The 16,457-nt window shown below is 35.1% G+C and overlaps 1 protein-coding gene across 10 annotated transcripts in view; it reads left to right on the top strand.

Moving 5' to 3' along the window:
• Positions 1–16,457, top strand: part of LRRC7 (leucine rich repeat containing 7) — a 491,773-nt gene that overhangs the window by 228,204 nt on the left and 247,112 nt on the right. For all 10 annotated transcript variants that reach the window (XR_003124468.3, XM_025417997.3, XM_049111806.1 and 7 more), the window contains one exon: positions 14,353–14,431. Coding sequence is in view for 9 of the 10 variants with exons in the window: in XM_025417997.3 (XP_025273782.3) it covers positions 14,353–14,431 (79 nt within the window). In the remaining variant the exon portion in view is untranslated. The remainder of the gene's footprint in view (positions 1–14,352; positions 14,432–16,457) is intronic.

Genomic DNA, 16,457 nt, shown 5'->3' with positions numbered 1-16,457 from the left:
AAGCAGGAGGAAGGGACAGAGGAAGAGGGAGAAGCAGATCCCCACTGAGCAGCAGGGAGCCTGACGTGGGGCTCGATCTCAGGACCCTGAGATCATGACCTGAGCTGAAGGCAGACATTTAACTGACTGAGCCCCCCAAGCGCCCTTATATCTGTATGTTTATATTACATTCCGCTAGGAACCTACGTAGAATAAGGTCTCTACCTATTATACTAGGGAACTATTAAAACTGAGTGCTGGAAAAAAATGGAAATGACACTGCAATACATAATGAGTGACTACAAAAATCAGCACTAAACTGCCATATAATAACATACTGAATATCCTTGGTCTTTGGGGTAATGACTACTTCACGTCAAGCTTTGACTCTCCCCTGAGCTTCAGATGGGTATAGCCAACTGCATGCTGTACATAACTATGTATTTCACAAACACCCCAAACATAATGTTACTTAAAACCAAACTCATCACCTCCCCTGACCTGCACCACGGGGTTTCCATTGCTCTTTTAAGGAGTTTACACTCTTTCTACATCAATTGAAGTAGCATAAGTAGAAGAATAACCTCGCCATTTCTGCAACTTAGAAGCTAACACTAGTGCTACTTTGTGAAGGATGATTTTGGCAACGGTGATGGGAATAGCGGAATAGAGGGAACAGGGAGACCAATTAGGAGGCTATCCAGGTCGTCCAGGAAGGAGACAAAGGGACTAAGTTAAGTTCGTAATGATGGAAATGGTGAGAAGGAAAGAGATATGACACACATGTAGAAGGTAATTTGGCAAGACTTGGTGGTTGAATGCATGTGGGAGTTGGAGGAAATAATGGATTTTTTCATTGAATGTCTGCAAGTTTTGCATTCCACATATGTGTCTGAAATTTATTTGCAAGAGATCTATGTGCAGGGGCACCTGGGTGGCTCAGTCAATTAAGCCTCTAACTCTTGATTTTGTCTCAGGTCATGATCTCAGGTCCTGAGACTGAGCCCTGCACTGGGCTCTGGGCCCTGGGCTCTGGGCTAGGCATGGAGCCTGCTTAAGGTTCTCTCTCTCCCTCTTCTGTGTGCCTCCCTCCGTCCCACGCACACACTACTCATGCTTTCTCTTTTTCTAAAAAAAGAAGAAAAAGAAAAAGTCAATGTGCATGTAATTATACCAGCTAAAGTACCAATATTCCCACTGTTCATGTTCTTGCCAACATTTGGGATTATTAGATATTTTAAGTTTTGGCCAACAAGATGGATCAAGGGTAGGCTGATATTTTAATTTATTTTTGCCTAATAACTAGTGAGATTGGCATTTTTTAATTTCTTTTCATTAGCAAATATAGAATCTTTCTTTACAAATTGTCTGTTTTGGCCCATATTTATTTTGGCCCATTTTATTTCTCTTCTTGTTTGTCCGTTAGCTTCTTGGTGATTTGAAAGATCTATTTATGTGAACACTTGTCCCTTGTTGGTTAAAATGGGTCACAAATATTATCTCCCCAGTTGTGGCTTGTCTTTTCACTTTGCTTAGGATGCCATTTGTCATGGAGAAGTTGCTAATTCTAATGTAATAAAATTTTTCACTCTTCCCTTTATGGTCTGCATTTTCACAGCTTATGTAAAAACTTCTTTCCTACTTTAATATCATAAAGATATTTTTCTGTATTTTCTTCCAAAGCTATTAGTTTTTCTTTTCACATTTTGGCCTTTAATTCATTTCCAACTTATTTCCCTGTGTTATATGTGATCAAAATTTACTTTTTCCATATGAATAGATGATTAATTGTTCCAGCAACATTTATGAAATCATCCCTTGTTTCCTCATTAATTTTTAATTCAAACTCTTTTACATACAAAAGATGTTTTTCCAAACTCTGTTCTGCCTTATTGGCTCATCTCCCTGTTCCTGGGCCAGTATCACATTTTTGTAATCACTAAAACTTAATACTTAGTTTCAGTATTTGATAATACAAGACCCCATTTCTTTTCTTTCTCATGATTATCTTGCTGTTCTTGGTATTCAGTTCTTTCATGTGAATCTTAGTTGTAACTTGTTGTGGTTTGTAAATGATCTATTGTCATTTTTAAAATTAGCTTGGATTTAAACATTAATTTGGGAAAAATTGATGTTTGTGATAGTAAGCATTGTAATCTATTAATCTGCTTATTATATAAGCATAATTTATTAATATGCTTATCTATTAATATGCTGTTTACCTTTATTTAGGTCTTATTTTGTGTCTTTTGATAAGGTTTTGTGATTTTCTTCAAGAGACTTGTACACATTTTATTAGCGTTATTAGTAAGCAGTTTAAGTTATTAGTTTTATATTGTGCTCATTTTTTAAGGACTTTTAAAAAATTTCCGTTGATGTTATATGGAAACATTAGTAATTTTGGTATCTTGATCTTACTTTGAGCCATGGTGCTGAATACATGATTCTTTTGAATTTTTATGTATAAAATTAAATTATCTGCATATGACAGTTTTTTCTTTCCCATTTTATACTATACTTCATATCTTTTGCATCACTTTTGCAAAAGTTACACTTTCCTAGGAAATCACCTATTCCATCATTTAGGTATTCAGTTTTATTGGCAAGCATTGCCCGTAGGCTTCTCCTATGCACTTTACAGATCTCTACTATATCTGTGCCTATGTCTTCCTTTCTGTCTCTAATATTGTTTACTCATGCCATCTGTCTTTTCCTTCTTTTTTTTATCATCCATCCTGCCAGAAGTTTTTCTACTTTACTAATCTTTCCAATAATACTTTTTGGCTTGTTAGTCTCTCTATTGACTGGGTGGTTTATTTTCCATTGTTAATTTTTACCTTTCTACTTCCTACTGCAACAATTTTTATTATGCTCCTTCTACTTTCTTAGGGTTTACTCACTTGTTTTTAGTACTTTAATATATTTGGAGCTTTTTCAGTCATCACATTATTTTTATTGAATTATATTGAGATTACATGGTCTGGATGATACTGATTTCTCATTATTTATTGACTTTCACATTATGGCCAAGTATACCATCAATTTTTAAAATATTTCCTTCTGCTTGTAATAAAAACATATAGTCTGTTTATTGAGCACGCATTAAGGATCTACTAATACTATAATATATAGTTACATAAGGTATGTGTATCTATCTATCTATATATATATAGAGAGAGAGAGGGAGAGACAGAGAGTGAGAGAGAGAGAGAGAGAGAGGAGGCAAGTAGATAAACATCCATGCTGCATGTAAATCAACCTTCTTCTCGTAAGCCTTTCTGTTACCAAGATTACATGCAGCCCTCCATGGGTAAATGCATCACTTTCCATGCCAGCAGATATTTTATTATTTATTTCTCAGACCTTAATTCAATAGTAAAATAAAAATCCTATGTCTATCAGAGATAAATGCATTTTATGATATTGTGAGCTCTGAATAAATAGCCTACGCCTGTCTGTAGAGCTGATACATGGTCATAAGAGAGTAAATTGTTTTATACGATAAAGCGAGACAATGAATGATGAGGTTTAATTGGGCAGTGGTTCAGTTTTAAGTCTGATTGTTGATTTGTCATAGCTTCAGAAAGACTGATACTATAATTTAAGGACTTTAATGAAAATGAATTAACGTGAAAGTCCGTCTTAATTCTGCAGCAATTAAGTGATTTTTCTCTCATCCTCTAAAACTTATTTCTGTGTAAGAATAGATTCGACCAGCATCATAGTGGGCGAAATCACTATTGTTAGTTAAAATGAAAGGCAGTCAGAGTGGAAGGCGTTATTATGTGTTTTACTGACTTGCCAATTATTCCACCCTTCCCCCAAATGCATGCAAAACACCGAAGACAAATAATATTCTCAACTTTCAATGAGGAAAGGGAGTTTTTTTCAACCATGCTAGGAAAAGAGGATATGAGTAACCAATTAAATGATAAGAATCTGTAAAAATTTAAGCATAAGAGAAACAGAGACTCTAGCAATATGTATATAGTTCTTGGGGGAATCTATTTCGGAGTGCCTTATGTGAATTGGGGAGAAAATGTTACCATGCGGTTGTTCTCAATTAACAATAAATATTCTTTTTGGTGTCTGGCAAATCATTAGACCATTTATTTAGAGTAAAGCTTAGTATTTGGCCTTATTGAATGGCTCCCTTACAACCCTTGGAATTGCTATTTGTCTGAAAATCACTAGCCCCTCCCTTATTATAAGACTACCTTTCCTCTCTAGAGTCCACTTCTACCTAAGATGACAGTGTCAAAACAAACTGAAGATTGACTCCCCATATTTCCGTTAGAGAATGTGATGACAACAAGTACCAGGTCTGCCTCTTGCCATCTTCTCAGCCTGATGCCAGGACTTTCAACTTTTTTTTTTTTTGATATCTTCATCAGGAAATAAAATCAATAAGCAATGCTTATGTGTATCACTAGCACTTACTCCACAGGGGATGGAGTTCACAGTGCGGTTCAAAATACATATTTTTGTAAAAAGAGCTGCCCTTACACCATCACCCTTCTGAAGTCTGTTCTGAGCCCTGTCACCTAAACTGATAACCTTTCCTTGAGTCACAGCAGAGCCTTTTCTGAGTAGTCAGAGTAATCAACCTATCCTCTGTGTCTGTAAATCCTGGAAAAGTGTAAGAGAACAAAATGGAACTGGTGATGAAGCGCGCAAGCCCCCTCTCTACCACTCTGCACTCCCTCCCAGCTTCACTATAAACTGCTTAAGAACAAGAAGTGCTGTACCCTACGCTGTCTCCAGGTCCTCACTAGCCACTGTCAACATGCAGGCACAGCAGGTGCTCAGTAAAGTGGCTGATTGACAATCAGGGAAAAATTCATCGGCCAAATATGCAGTGAGATTATTAGACAGCTCATTTCACTATTATATATGTTTGTTTTTCAATATGCTTGTTTTTGAAGTAGAGAGAGAAAGGGAGAGAGACAACCAAGTATCACTTTTTAACTGGTTTTGTCTAAGTCAGATTTATTCCTCTGGCAATCAGCTCATTGTTGGCCAAGGTCACAAAGGCTTCTCAGAATTCTTGCCAGACACGACCCTTCGGCACAATCAATTGCATCACTGTATCAGATTATCGATTACCTTACCTGCATTTGGCTTTTCTCTTTATAACGCCACTGAACTAGGCAGTCTGGCAGGAGACCCTTGGTTCTCCTGGCTTACGTTCCTACTGAGCTCTTGATTCTCTTCACTAGAGTGGTTAGAGGTAAAGCAAACCATTCCAGTCTATCCCCTCTTCTTGTTTTTTCTCTCTCTTTCCTTTAAGATGTAACCAACCTGCACAGTTTCTCCCAAATTTACCAACCTAATTGCTGAATGTTTTTGCTTTCTCATGTACAACAGATTGCTCCTTCTGAAATCTCCCTATAATCATTACTTCCTACTCAGTGGAGTATTGCCTCATTTACCAAAATCTTTCGGAAATATAGGTTTATACACAAACTAATTTTCCAAGATAAAATTACAATCTCTTTATATTTATCAAAATATTTTATTTTAATCATTCCGGTTGGAAATTTTTCCAAGAATGTTTCATTATCTTCTTTAAATTGGTGTCATTAATGCAATTGAACTTTTCCAGATTGACTCGAGTTCATCATGGGCTGTCTTACTGAACTTTTTTTAGTATGTGCAGCTGCTTACCCTCTACACAAGATAAGAATGAAAAACTTGAAGAGTTCTGTTATTAACTTTGTAGTTTTTCCCATCTCCCCTTCAATTACCAGACTATCAGTTATAATTCATTCATACTGACACATTGCCTGTTTTGAACAGCCCCCTTTCTATTCATTCCTTGTAATAAATATCAGTTGAACAGCATATAAAGAATACAAACATTCAGAACGAGGCTTATAGCACTTGTTGCCGATATATTAAATTCAGAAATAAGGAGCTTTATTCCTGACCACTACTGTCAAAGTTTCAGAATGTTGATACCATCTGAAATTTGACTGAAGATAATTACAGAACAAATGCAGCTTACAGTGCCCCAGGTACAAATGCGACATAGTCAATCTTAAGTGTGCATTAAACTCAGAGTTTCAGAGAGTTGGAGTTGTTTGCATTTGACCGAGGCTCTGCTGTGAATGCCACATTGCCAGTCTTGGGTCCCTAAGACTTACTCCTCAAAAGAGTTTAAATCATGGATTTGATGGAGGCGGCTTAGCATAGGTAAGATTTGATAGTATTTGGAATAAGGTTGACCTGGTTTCATATCCTGGCTAGCCTCTGGGACTCAGTTTCCCCATTAGTCACATAGGAGTCGTAAACCACTTTAAAAAATCGTTGTGAAGATGAAATAAAGCAAAGTGCTTATAACATTTCCTTCATAAATTCCATTTTTTTCTGCTCCTAAATCTAATCCAGTTTACTAGATAAACAAATAGCCTGCCTGCTCTCTCAAAATTGAGAAAAACATAAAAGTCCGCATCACAATTAAAATATTAGATGAAAATACTAAAATCTCATCAATAATAGGTCCTCCTTTATTTTATACAAGATATGATATTTTGTTGTTTTCTTCTATAAGCACATGGAATTTTATGTCACAGAGTCAACCATGCCGACTGATGATATCTGTGAAATTCAGAGAACAAGCTTGCCAACATGCACTATCCATAACTATTATCATATGTACTGATTCATACAAAATTTATACATTATAAAGATATATTTTAATGCACTTGAGAGAACACTAATTCATTCAAAATTTGATATTTTTTAGGAAGTCTTTTATGTTATGTTTGACCTTTGAATCTTAAGCCTCTGTACTAAAATCAAGTATTTCCATATTTTAGTCCATTGCTTCAAGGTATTGATGTGAAAATATAATTAGACCCAATTTAATAAACACTTCCTGAGTTTTCAGGAACTAGGTCTGATCGAGGTACTGTCAGGAACATCAAGAAACTGAATGTCGACTGATGAATCTCATTTCTGACTCCGTCCTCTTTTCAGATCGCCTCATACAACTCCAATCATCTTTCGCCCTATCAGAACCACCAACCTACTAATATTCTGACGTTTCCTTCCAACCTTGCCTTTTTTGTCTGTTTTCTTTTGCCCTCTTTGCATGGCTTGAATTCTGTGGTCACTCATCACATGACACCCCTTGACACCCTTTCTCCTCTCACATCACTGTGCTTCCTCAATAAAACGATAAACCTCACAGACTCCAACTCTCTACCTATCTCTAAAAGGATCTGGAAAAATCATTCAATCACACTGACCGATATCACTTTAAATTCACAGTAAAAATTCTGATGTGCAGCCTTAACCCTTTCCAAAAGCCATATTATCCTTCCTTAGTCCATTGACTCTCCTCATCTGGTGATTATTTCATTTGCTCTCCTCTGCCTTCAAACTCTCCCACTTTCTCTCCCACCATAGTGGCTACTGATTCTTCTCCGCTGAAAAAATTAAAGCTCTCAGATTATAACTTCCCAGACACTTGGCATAATATCTACCCATCTACAAGAGTCTGCACCCATATTCTCCGATGCCTGCCTGTTAGTACAGATCAACTGTTCCTGTTCCTCTCTGAAGCCAGACTCTCCACTGAATAGGCTGGGCTCTTGCCTACCCCTGGATATCAGTCCAGCAATTCTCCTTGCTTTCTGTTACATCATTAAGATTTTCTTTTCTGCTTGTTGACTCTAATCAGTATACGCACATACTGTTATTTTTTCTATCCTAAAGAAAACTCCTTGGTTCCTCGTCCCTGAATGTCCTCCTCTCCCTTGTAGCAAAAGCTCTAGATGAGAATGTCTATATTCTCTATCTACAACTTATTTCCTCTCATCCTCTCTTAAGCCACTCCACATTTCAAGCCCACTACTCCTCCAAAATCATTCCAAAGTCACCCCAATATCCTCATTACTAAATCCACAGGCAGTTTTTGACCATCGTTTCACTGAACCTATCAGCATCATTTCAAACAACCGAGTCCTTCTTCCTACTACTTAACACATTTCCTTCATTTTTTTTTTATAAATTTGTTTTTTACTGGTGTTCAATTTGCCAACATATAGAATAACACCCAGTGCTCATCCCATCAAGTGAGGGGCACTTGATGGGACTTCATTTGGATTTTAGGAGTCAATACTCACTTATTTTTTGTCCCATCTGTCCAATTGATCTTGTTTAGTCTGATTCTTCCTTTTCTCCCTATCCTCCTTTTGGAGTCCCTTGTAGTTCAGTTCTTGGTCCTCTTTTCTTCATTATCTTACATCATTGGTGTTCACATTTTGTCTAACAGTTTAAATACTATCTATATAATAATGAATCCCCAATATTCTGACCTATAGTCTAGGCCTCTTTCCTAAACTCTAGGTTCATAAACAAATACCTACCTGACATGTCCTCTTAGAAGTCTAACGGACATCTCAAATTATACATATCCAAAAGTGAATTCTTGATCTTCTCTTCAATGCCTATTTCACATACTGCTTTTTCCCATCTAAGTTAAAGGCAACCCCTTCATTCAAGTTGTTTGGGCCAAAAAGCCTAGAGTCATCTTTGATTCCCTTTTTCCTTTCATACTCCAGATCTAATTTATCAGGAAATCCTATTGGCCTTACATTCAACATACATCCATATCCCATTCACTTCTCATTCCTTCTGCTCTTACCCAGAAGTAAGACTCTTTTAATGTTTTACTTACAACAGGCCCAGTTGGCCTTCCTCCTAGAAAGGCTACCCTACTCAGGGACCTTTAAGAGTGATCCTCTTAAATTATAAATCAGACCAAATTACACTTATGTCCTTCAATGTTTCTTTATTTCATTTAGAGTAAGTACCAAAGTCCTTGCAATGGCTTAAGAAGCCCCATATGAGTAGATACCCTGATCTTACCCCCTACATACACACCCCTATTACCTCTCTGACTTAATTTTTTGCTACTTTTCTCTTCCTACATGTGTTTTAGCCATTCTGGACTCCTTACTATTTCTAAAATTCACCAGACCTTATACTCAGGCCTTATACCATCTCACTATCTACTGCCTGTGCCTGAAATGTTCTTTCTTCCTGTTCAGATATCCAGACATCTGTATCTCTATCTCTCTCACCTTCTTCAAGTCCTTGCTCAAATGCCATCTTCCTAATCAATAATGAGGCTTACCCTAATCACCCTAGTTAACTTTAACATCCCCAGTATTTCTGATCTTTCCTTATTCTGCTCAAATCTTTTTCCATTGTACTTCTTATTGCTAAGATACTATGTAATTTTATATATTTATAGTTATATTAATTATCTCTGTTTAATTGTACACATTCCTCTGCTAGAATACAAGCTCACAAATGAGGAGAATGTATCCATCTTTTTCATGCTGTGTCCCCGATATTTAGCAAAATTCCTAACAGAGTAGGTACTCAAATATTCTCCAAATACATGAATCACCTTTTTCTCACAGGGACCTTATAATTATAGTTAGTGACTCAAATATCAGAAAACTGTATACAATAAGATAGTAAAGCAGTGACTCCTCAACTTATAAGCAAGTACTATGTCTCATTATTTTTTAGTGTTATTTAATTTCAGACATAGTATAATCTAGAATGCTAGGTGTTAAGAGGAGAGAGTCACTTAGACTAAAATAGTGAATAAATTTTCAGACAGATGATGGAATTTAAATGTATTTGTATGGATGATATTCAGACTGAGGATTTAGGTGAGACAGTGGATGAAGACAGGTAAAAATTATAATATTAAATAAATATATTCAGAAAGTAAGAGTTAAAAATAAGTTTATATGTTTTATAAATGTATTATAGGCATGTTGAACTTCCATTTATGATCATAAGGATCAATGTTGCTATTACTATTATTAGGCTAAGTTTGATAATGACAAAATTGTATGCTACATTTAGACTCCATAGTTATCTATTGGATGGGAAAAAAACATCTGCTTTTGTACTTTAATATCGACTTAAAACCAACTTAGTCTAGCACAAGATTTTAATGACAATTTAGTTTTGCTCTTAAAAAATAATTTTTATAACTAAATAAAGTTGAAATCTATATTATTTTACAAGTTTAAGATTATCTTGTCAAGACTTAGTTATCTGCATTTGTACTAGATAAGATAGTCCAAATAAAACCAACCAGATATACTAAAACCTAAGTTCAGCCATGACTTTTTAACTTATCCCATGCTAGGCAGGAAAGGTCCATATCTGATTGATTTCAGAATACTCCTCTTTCCCTTCTTTACATCCTCTGCAAGAATGACTGAGATGTGAAATGGTCAAATAGAGGAAGTAGGAAAGAGAACAAGAATGAATAATCCACAAAATGGGTAACTTCTTGAATAATTGAAAGTTGAGCAGAAACTTTTTCAATCTAACTTCTCTTGAAAAAGGAAGGGCAAAAAAAAACAATCAGAAAAAGTAGTCAATTATATCTTTTATACTATAAGGTATTAGTATTCTGTTAATACAACTTTGATTAATTCCATTACATTAAAAGTTTTGTTTCGGTTTTAAGTTCAGGATGCAGAAATGTCATTTCTCATTGAACAGTATTTCTGTGAACATATTCAAAATAGATTTTTGTGGTATAGTTGCTGAAATGAACATATTGGGAAAATATTACCATAGTGTCTTAATTTGTAAGGTAAACATTTATTGGTAGCATCAGCTATTTGTGAATAGAAAAATAGCCCATTTTTTTTACAACTAAAGAAACAGTGCCCATTTTTAAAACTAAGTACATTATTTTGATTATATTTTGCCATATAATTATTTTAAAGTAGAGTTGTCATTGGTTTTTCAGCCTAGGTTTGTGTCTAGTCTAAATATAATGAACCTGAATCTCCACAGATTCCCAAAAGTGAACTCTCAATACCCTTAGAAGAGAGTTCCTTATGGATCTGTATTAGAAATTTTATGTGCTGTCTCAACTGAAAAACAGGAAATAGAACTTGAATTGTAATGGTCTACAAATGCTTGACCCCATTTCCTACAGTTATCACAAGTAAAAATGGTTAAAATAGATATATTGTTAAAAGTGAAGGGTATGTGTCCCTCTGTTTCTGGATGAATACATTTGAAGATCAAAACAAAGTTCATGCAGAGACTGTGTGTGTTTCTGTGTATGTGTGCACGCGTGTGTTTGTGTCACACAAATAAAATCTTTTTCCTATTGAGAACACTGTGTTTCAGATGACCAGACAGATCAGTCACAAAGACTGGTTGATAAAGGTGTGGATTCTATAATCAAATCTAACATAATTTTAATAAGACGTAACATAATGAAGTAAAAAGGAATAAAGGATATGTTGTTAAAAAATTGAATTAATTCCCACCTATATCCATTCTCATCTATAAACACCCATTAGGTATTTAAATAAGTCACCTCATCTTTGTTAATGTATGGTTCTTCATTTGTAAAATGAAAATAATATTGCCTAATATATCTTCCTCACAAGATTATTAAGCAAATTATTTTACACAGTGGCATAGAGCAGAGTAGGTTACCTTAACTCTTATTAATACATAGATTTTTATATTAGGTGCTTGTTAAGTGCCATACAGTATACTAATTATTTTACCTTCCTACCATCTAATACTCAGATCAACCCTGTGAATTAGATAGGAAATGAATAAGCAGTGCTCAAATATTATATTATTTAAGATTATTGGCTAGTTAAGTGACAACACTGAGATTTAGTCATGCTTCCAATGCGTACTTTTCACTCTTTGCTAAACTAAGTCTTCATGTTTTCACTGAACTATGAATTAAAGATATGCTCTAGAACTTTTTCAAAACTCTATAGAGTTTGAACTGCAGTATATATGGTAAAGTTCCCCTGGAAACCTTTTAGAACATTTATCTCAGAAACCATATTGATTGGATATTGGAATATTCTTTCAGCACACTAATTCCTATTGATTTGCTTTGTTCTCTTAGGTGGATAAATATTATAAATGTATTACCTCAAGCCAGCTCATTTTGATATTTGACTCCTTTCTTGACTGAGACAGTCTGTTTCTATTTACTGTTGACCCTTGAATAACAGGAGGGTTATGGCTGCAATCCCCTGCACAGTTGAAAATCCACATATAACTTTATACTCTGTTGAAACTTAACTACTAATAACCTACTGTTGACCAGAAGTCTTATCAATAACACACAGCTGGTTAACACCTATTTTGCACATTAAAGGTATTCTTACAACCAAGTAAACTAGAGAAAAGAAATGTGCAGAAATAAAATACATTTACAGTACTGCATGTATTTTTCCTTTAAAGATTTATTTATTTATTTATTTATTTATTTATTTATTTATTTATTTTTATTTATTTGACTGAGAAGAGCGTAAGCACAAGCAGGGGGAGTGGCAGGCAGAGGGAGAGGGAGAAGCAGGCTCCCCATGGAGCACGGAGCCCAATCTAGGGTTTGATCCTAGGGCCCTGAGATCATGACCTGAGCTGAAGGCAGACGCTTAACCGTCTGAACCACCATGCACCATCACTGTATATATTTATTGAAAAGAAAAAATCCAGGTATAAGTGGACCCCTTGCGATTCAAATCCACGTTGTTCAAGGGTCAACTGTATTTCTAATAATTATAGGTGACATTTATGCAACACTTCATGGCAATTACTTTATCTGCTTTATCTCTCTATCCTCAACACAACTCTCCTTGAAACCATTCATAGAATCACCAATTTTCTAAGGATGAAACTAAGACATTGAACATTTAAATGACTTGCATAGGGTTACCCAGCCAGTAATTGATGAAGTTAGGATTCCATCTTAATTTTATAGACTCTACTTTGAATAACTTTACATTTGAACTGCAAACAACATAATAAAAGTTTTTAAACAGATAATTTAGTAGTATTCTCACCACAACAGGGAATTCCATTTTCGGTAGAAGGTAAAGAATTACAGTGTTACTCTTAAAATCATTTTAAAATTTTTTCTTCTGTTTCCATGTCTTGGTTTACATATAATTTAAGGAAAATTCATCCCAAGGCAAGCACCTGTAGAGATAAGGCACCAGGTACACGAGGATGTAATGAGTCCAAATTGATGACCAGACAGAAAAAGCTAAAGGGGTGAAAGAAGCCTTATTCTCTGTTGGTTGCTGATATCCGAAGTAAATATAAATACTAAGGGAAAATGTTGAGAACATCTCAAGGACTGACTTATCGACTTCTTTGCCATTTTATTAAGGTCTAGTTAATGAGGGCAGCTGTAGATGTTATAGCCTTTCCAAAAAAGAGAATTGGCTTTTCTCATTCAGTTTGTACCTAATGCAGCTCTTAGGCTTGCTTTGCTTCTTATGAAGAAGCCAAAATACTTCAGCAGTAACTTTAGGACAGCATAGTTTCTGATGAAATTTCACGTAGAGAGAGAAAGCATGAAAGACATCCCCATACCCACTTTTGTGCCCTTAATTTGCAGTGAATAAATGACCTGCCTTGGTTTGACTGACCTGCTGCTTCACTGGGCTTCAAAGGTCTGTGGACATGGTGGTCTAGGCCAATGGGACCATGGGATTCCTTTCTAACTTGGAGAGGGTCTACTAGATTTGATTCATTTGTATCAGTTGAACTATCCTCCACATCTTTTATTTCTCTGACCCTCACATTTATGGGTTAGATTTGTACCTGATTTTGAGTTTTGTAGAAACACCCGTTTTTCTGTCAGATAGCCTACAGCACAACTTTGACAGCATATGAGCAGTTCTCCAAGGGTGATGAGCCAGGCTGGCTATTTCAGAGACTTCAGAGGGGGCCCAAGGAGGAGCTGTTCCTCTTCATCTTCTCAGGCAGGTGCAGAACTACACTCTGTGCTGCCAGCGAGGAAGAATTGCATAAAATTTGTTAGAGACCCACATTAATTTGGGAATATCAACCGCTTTTGTGATATATCCTTAGATATTTTTCACATGCATATGTTCAGTCTTCCCATCTTATAAAATAAAAGAAACAAAGATTTTATGTTCCATTTTCTTTATATCTGCTGATAATCCCTTGCCCCAGTAGCAGCACTTAATGACCAAATACCCAATTATTTTTATTGCTTTAAGGTAGTATAGAGCCAAGATCTATCTTATACCAAATGTACAATTGTCCTCAACTTTATATCCAATTTCTTACTGTTACTCTGATAAAATATTTAAATTTTATTTTTAAAATGTTTGTATATATTATGTAACATTAATATATTATTACATTATTAAACTTACTTAAATTATTATCCTGATGCTGTATTGATACTCTATCTACACTGTGTATTAATTCATAGTTTTAATTATTCTTAATATTAGAACTTTAAGATTTTTTGCTGGGACAGTTTCATATGCTTTTTTTATTTTTTATTTTTTTACATTTTAGGTGTACAAGAATTTCCAGAAAACATTAAGTGCTGTAAGTGTTTAACAATTATTGAAGCCAGTGTCAATCCCATTTCTAAGTGAGTATGAATAATTACATTTTATTTATATTTATGTTTCCATTAGATAGTGATATACCCAGATAAAGGAAATTCACACAATAAATGAACTCTTAAAGCTGCATTTAAAATTCAATTTAATAGAAGGATGAGGAAAATAATCAAATCAGAACAATTTAGCAAAAGATGATCAAAAGTATTGCTGAATAATGTGGAAGGCCTAACTGGCACAAGATGGCATTACTTTGAAGTAAGCTATGTCATCATATTCCTGTGGCTCTCAGGCAACATCCCATGAAAGAGCACTGAAAAGAAACAGTTATTAGTTATGATCACAGTGGAAAATTAACATCAAGGATCTAATGAAAGTTCAAGGAGTACAAGAGTTTGAGATATTAAAATAGCTGATCGTGTAGTTCTAGCTAAAAAATAAATTCAGTATGACCAGAAAATGGGACTATTGGGTTTTTATTGTCATTGTTGTTTTTGTTTTTTTTTGTATAAGGAAGAGCAAAAAGATAATTTTATGAGGATAATAGAATGGAATACTTAGATGGTAAAGATGCTGTGATCAGAAATGGGGTATTTGTGGCTTCTGATCTGTTAGTAGAGAAATGCCATGGGAAGACGAGACCCAGCATGTGTCAGTGTTGGCAAATTATGGTTATGTCATAGGGATAATGTGTACTATGCAATCAAATAGGTCAAGAAACCATGGAATGAATGGATTGGATAAATCATGAATCTCAGCGTTAAGGTCATTTAACAGTAGAGATGGGCGTAGAACCTGGAAAGACAGTAGCAGCAATATCTGGAAGAGGTTGAAACAAATCAGTACTACTGGGATGCAGATAATGAGTTTCAGTAAGACTAACATTATAATTATACAAAACTGACAGTAGGATTTGAGAAAAACCTTAAGTCCTCTATTTATATGAAATTGGGGAGACTGGGAGAAACAGAAGCCCACCGGTTGGGCATTTAATGAGTGGAGTGCTTTTTAGAGGAACAAAGGAAGTTTATTAAAGGGAGTTTGTAGGGAAAATTTTCATCAATACAATTGAGAAGAGGGATTAATGAGGATGGTTTCTCTATGGATCATGAGAAGAAGCTGTACGTGAGATTAGGAAGAGAATATAAAAGGAGATTGAAGTTTAGATGGAGATCTTTACAGTGAATGATTTGTAAAATAACTTAAGGCCTTTAATAGAAAGTGTGGAACATCAAGAAATGTGTTTGAAAGAGAACAACTTTTCTATCTCAAAAGTAGAATATGGAAGAAAAAAGAAAACTGTGAAAGTATTTCCTGAAACTCTTACACCAGAATGCAACTCTCTCAACAAGGAATAGACATTACGAACTTTTCACATCAAGACTACAGCCATGTCCTTGACTGGAGTCATAATAATCCAGGGCAGATGATAAATGGTTTTGACTTCTAATTCTTTAATCCTAAGAGCTCATCTTATTTAGAAATCATGATAAGGTCTTTGGGAATGGAAATCAGATGATAATTTATCTCTTTAAGAAAGCTTCAAAACTGTACTTTTATTCGCAGTCTCTGAATTCCTTCCATACATTTAGCTTTTTAAAAGATGATTGAGTATGACTTATTTCACGAAAAAATGCCTAACCCTGAACTCTTTAAGTAGTTTGGGAATTCATAAAGTACACAGAAGTCAATTTAAGTAGTGTACTAGTTTTAAAGTTTTTTTAAGATATAATTTACATAAAGTAAAATTTACCTGTTTAGGTGTATGGCTCAGTGAATTTTGACAAATATATACAGTGGTGCACTACCACCATGATAAGATATGGATGATTTCCATCACTCCAAAAAGTTCCCTTGGCTCAATCATCCACTTCTCTGGTTTCTACATCCATGGTTTTGCCTTTTCCAAAATGCTATATAAGTGATATCATACCTTTGTGTCTGACCTCTTTTACTTAAAAGAGTGATTTTGAGATTTATCCACATTGGTTCAAGATTCAGTATTACATTCCTTTTTATTTCTAGATCATACTCCATTGTATGGAAATACCACAA

The sequence above is a fragment of the Canis lupus genome, chromosome 6 (assembly GCF_003254725.2).
Source record: "Canis lupus dingo isolate Sandy chromosome 6, ASM325472v2, whole genome shotgun sequence".
In the NCBI taxonomy this organism is placed as follows: Eukaryota; Metazoa; Chordata; class Mammalia; order Carnivora; family Canidae; genus Canis; species Canis lupus.
This window is presented reverse-complemented; position numbering and strand designations above follow the sequence as displayed.